At 35.9% G+C, this 3,971-nt stretch overlaps 1 protein-coding gene across 1 annotated transcript; it reads right to left on the minus strand.

Annotated features, from left to right (window-relative positions):
* On the minus strand, positions 560-3,751 carry LOC104752894 (homeobox protein SHOOT MERISTEMLESS). The gene is made up of 4 exons (XM_010475154.2): positions 3,244-3,751; positions 2,549-2,804; positions 1,555-1,808; positions 560-939 (listed from the first exon to the last, which is right to left on the minus strand). Exons 1-4 carry the CDS (start codon positions 3,673-3,675, stop codon positions 730-732), a joined length of 1,152 nt encoding a protein of 383 aa, XP_010473456.1. The 5' UTR covers positions 3,676-3,751; the 3' UTR covers positions 560-729.

The raw sequence follows: 3,971 nt of genomic DNA on the forward strand, positions 1-3,971 counted from the left end.
GATTAGCTCATATGAGCTAATTAGAAGGAAAACTATTTACATACAGAACATTATGCAGAGATGTACGCGTTTGGCGTGCTAAAGAATCTGCACTTATATTTGCATTTCGTGAAGCTAGATATAAGGATAAAGAAGAAAACTCTTTTCTGTCAATCTTGATATCGTCAAGATAAGTTGAGAAAGCTGGTCAGTCTAGAGGAGAAGTTGTATCTTCACCAAATCAGAACAATCTGTAAAGAACACCACATCCCGATAGTCATGTCCAATCATGCACCGCATAACCCAAAGAAAAGGTTCTACTTTTCAGCATGTAAAAGGAAAGATTTCGTCCGAAATTGGTGGCTCCCCTCATATATATAAGGATCCTTGTGCATAAAATCAATTGTAGCAAATCAATTTTATTGAACTTTTTTATCACCTCTACTTATGTTTTAAAGACTTTACTAGAGGTGATAAATTGCCGACTCAAAACGGTGGTCAAGTCAGAAGAATATATCAAAAAGCTTTACTATCATTATAATAGCAATTGTAATCTTACATATTAATAGAACAATACAAAAGGATACACACCACAAATCGTTCATAATCAGGGGAAACATTAAACGCTTGTTCATCAATCGGAACATGTTACGTATGTTCCAAAGTATACCGGCAACCATAGGTTATACATATTATAAGATGCTTTGATGAAAATAAATACAATTAAATAACGTTTTAAAAGATCGATGATCAAAGCATGGTGGATGAGATGTGATCCATGGGGAAAGGATTGCCCAAGACATTATCCATGAAGTAATGATGAGGATGTGTTGCGTCCATTACTACAAACTGCATATCCTCCGATGGTTTCCAATGCCGTTTCCTCTGGTTTATGAACCAATTGTTTATCTGTTTCTGGTCCAGACCGGTTGATTCCGCAAGCGCCAGCTTCTGTTGCTCCTGCCGATTCATATCCCCACGCCAGAAAAAAATGTGAGTCAATCATCATCTTTTAAGATCATTCAGAATATTGTATTCTTATGCTCTAAGATATAGGGTCATATTGTATTCTTACAGCCACATCAACGGTTTGCTAAACATGAACGAGAAATTAAATTCGATCTAAACCATACAAGCTAAGGTACACTACATGATATAAGGGTCGTTTTTGTTTTCCAATTTAGTTCATTCGAACACATACTGTATGAGGGTTGATCATATGTGTTTTAAAGACACACAAGCTACTATTACATAGGGAAATTGCCTCATGTACACTGCTTTCCAAAGTTATGATTTTAAAGTGTAGGCTAAGCTATGGTATAAGCGTATAGCTAGCCTTAGGAAGAAAGTGGTCATTATCTTAACTTAGACGGACATAATATTCGGACCCTAACAAAAAGTATGCAAGCAAGAATCAAGTTGTCATCAGCTGAAAGACCCGAAACAGTATACATTTACCAAATACGTGTGATTCATTCATCTTAAATAGGATAATGCAATCATATAAGTGCATTTTAATCAAACCAATATATAAGAATCAAAATGGTTATTTAACGAGTAAGAGAAGAAAGTTACCGAAGGGTAAGGCCATTTGTAGTGGCGGCTCCACCAATCAAGCAGTTGTTGGCGAGCTTCTTTAGGGAGCTTTCCTTTCTTCCTCTTCTTCATGAACTCTTGCTTAAGGCTCCCTAAGTAACCGCTGTACTTGCGCAAGAGCTGTCCTTTAAGCTCCCTATCTTCAGCTTGCGGATCCACAAATTCATTGTTCATATCCACTTCTTCCTCAGATGACCCATTATTGTTCCTATCAATCGCTGTCTCTCCATAACCTACTTCGATTAAACATGTAAAAACAAGCCAAATTCGTCAGGAAAAACTGCTTAATGGGTCCTAACATCTCGAGTAAGTTAAAAAAGATCTATGATAGTATAGACTATAGAGAAGTGAAATATGAATAGGCTAGTGATCCAAACTATTCAAAGTAACCAGTGAAGTAGGTATGAGTTTGTGTGTCTATATACAAACTCAACTACATCGTTGAAAAGAAGAGTGATATGACATTGTGTAGATATATGTATATGTAACTATACGTACAAAAAACATGTGTATGTCTATATTGAGCAATAGATCTAAGGGCGGAATAGACTCTAGATCCAGATATTCTTTTTGATGAATTAAATAGATCCAAAACAAACGGGGAAGATAGAGACAAGAACAGTGATTGTTGTTGTACCAAGCAAAAATGAATTCAATTCCAAACAGACAAATAAAAAACATTAAACAAAATGTTTTAACTCAAAGAAAACATATACATAATAGATTATACACGTAAACCTAGTAAGCTATATATAACAATCTGACACTAAACCTAGCAACAACTATCAAAGGGGCATTAACCCAAGAAAAATCAGAAAAGAGGAAAAATCTTTCTTAAAACCCACAAAGAGAAATAAAAAACAACTTTATTTCATCTTACGTTTAATTTGACGCCATAATTCAGATGAAAAAAAAAATCAATTAAAAAGGAAAAAAAAAAAACAGAGATGTAGAGAGAGAGAGAGAGAGTAACCGGAGAAAGAGGAAGGTGAGGAGAGAGATAAGGATTTGAATTGACACTCGACACGTTGAAGGAAGACCATAGCTTCCTTGAAAGGTTTAGAGAGCTCTTGCTCATACTTAACGAGCATTTCACAATAAGCTTCCATGAATTGATCAAGCCCTGGATCTTCACCTAAACACCCTGTTGGTCCCATAGATGCTGCTGCTGACGCCGCAGACGAGCATGCCTCCTCCAGCCTCGCCACAACCTCCGGCGGTGCTCCAACCTTAACAATTGTGTAATTAGAAAATTAATAGAGATGTACACATTAATTGAACTAAGGTAAGGATCCTTGAGTAAAGATATGAACATATGTCCTGATCTTGAAGCCTTGAAACAATTTTTAGAATGATCTTTGCAAAGTAGGGTTTTTAAAAAAACTTCTTTCTTTTTTTGTTCCTAGTTTCTTGAAACTTTCTCAAAATAGGAAAAATTGTTTCCTTTGTTTTGTGTAAATTTAGTTGTATTAAGTAGCTAGTAAAAAAAGTGAGATATCTAAATCAAACTAAAACATCAAGTAAAAGGGTTATGTAAAAATAAAAGGAAAGGTAAAGTATGGTGATTAGGGTTTCTAGAATCTTCTTCTTCTTCTTTGTGTAAAAAAATATCAAATAAGGATCATTAGAGTTAAGAATAATAATTTTTAGGGTTTATTCTCTCATCACCTTCTGACAATTGACATAAGCGGCCAAGAGACGGTGGTAGTGAGGATGAGCCATGATCTTGGCCTTGACAGAGGCTGAAGAAGAGGAAGAGGAGGAAGGATTGATCCCTCCGGCAACGACGTCGTTATGATGGATCTCCATGAGAGAATAAGCAGGAACGCAAGAGGAAGGAGAAGAAGAAGAAGCGACTTTGTTCTTAGTTGCTTGGGGAGGAGGAGGTAGTGATTGAAGAAAAAGGGAACTGCTTTGTTGGTGGTGTGACTGATATGCATAACCATCATGTTCTTGTTGTTGATGTTGATGATCATGACCATGATGTTGATGTGATGTCATGATAGGCGGCATCATCATCATCAGAGGACACATCGGACCATCACTATTATCCCCGGCAAAAGCCATTGGACAAGAAGTGCTGTTGGAACCACTCTCCATCTTCTCTTTCTCTCACTAGTATTATAATTCACTTTGGCTTTGCTATATAGCTACGAGAAATAAATAAAATAATTTTTAAAGAAAAAAAGAAGAAGATGAGCATTGTAAATACAGCTAGCATTTATCATCAATATTATGAAACACAATAAGTACTATAAGTGTATTGGGAAACCCTAAAAGAGTAAATAGATATGAGTGTATAGGTGTGTATATGTATAAAGTTTTAATTTAATTATTTGAGAATGCAAAAGTGGTCTCCCGGGATTTATGCTTCAACAATCAGCTTCCTTTTTCAC

Source organism: Camelina sativa, chromosome 16 (genome assembly GCF_000633955.1).
Source record: "Camelina sativa cultivar DH55 chromosome 16, Cs, whole genome shotgun sequence".
Lineage (NCBI taxonomy): Eukaryota > Viridiplantae > Streptophyta > Magnoliopsida > Brassicales > Brassicaceae > Camelina > Camelina sativa.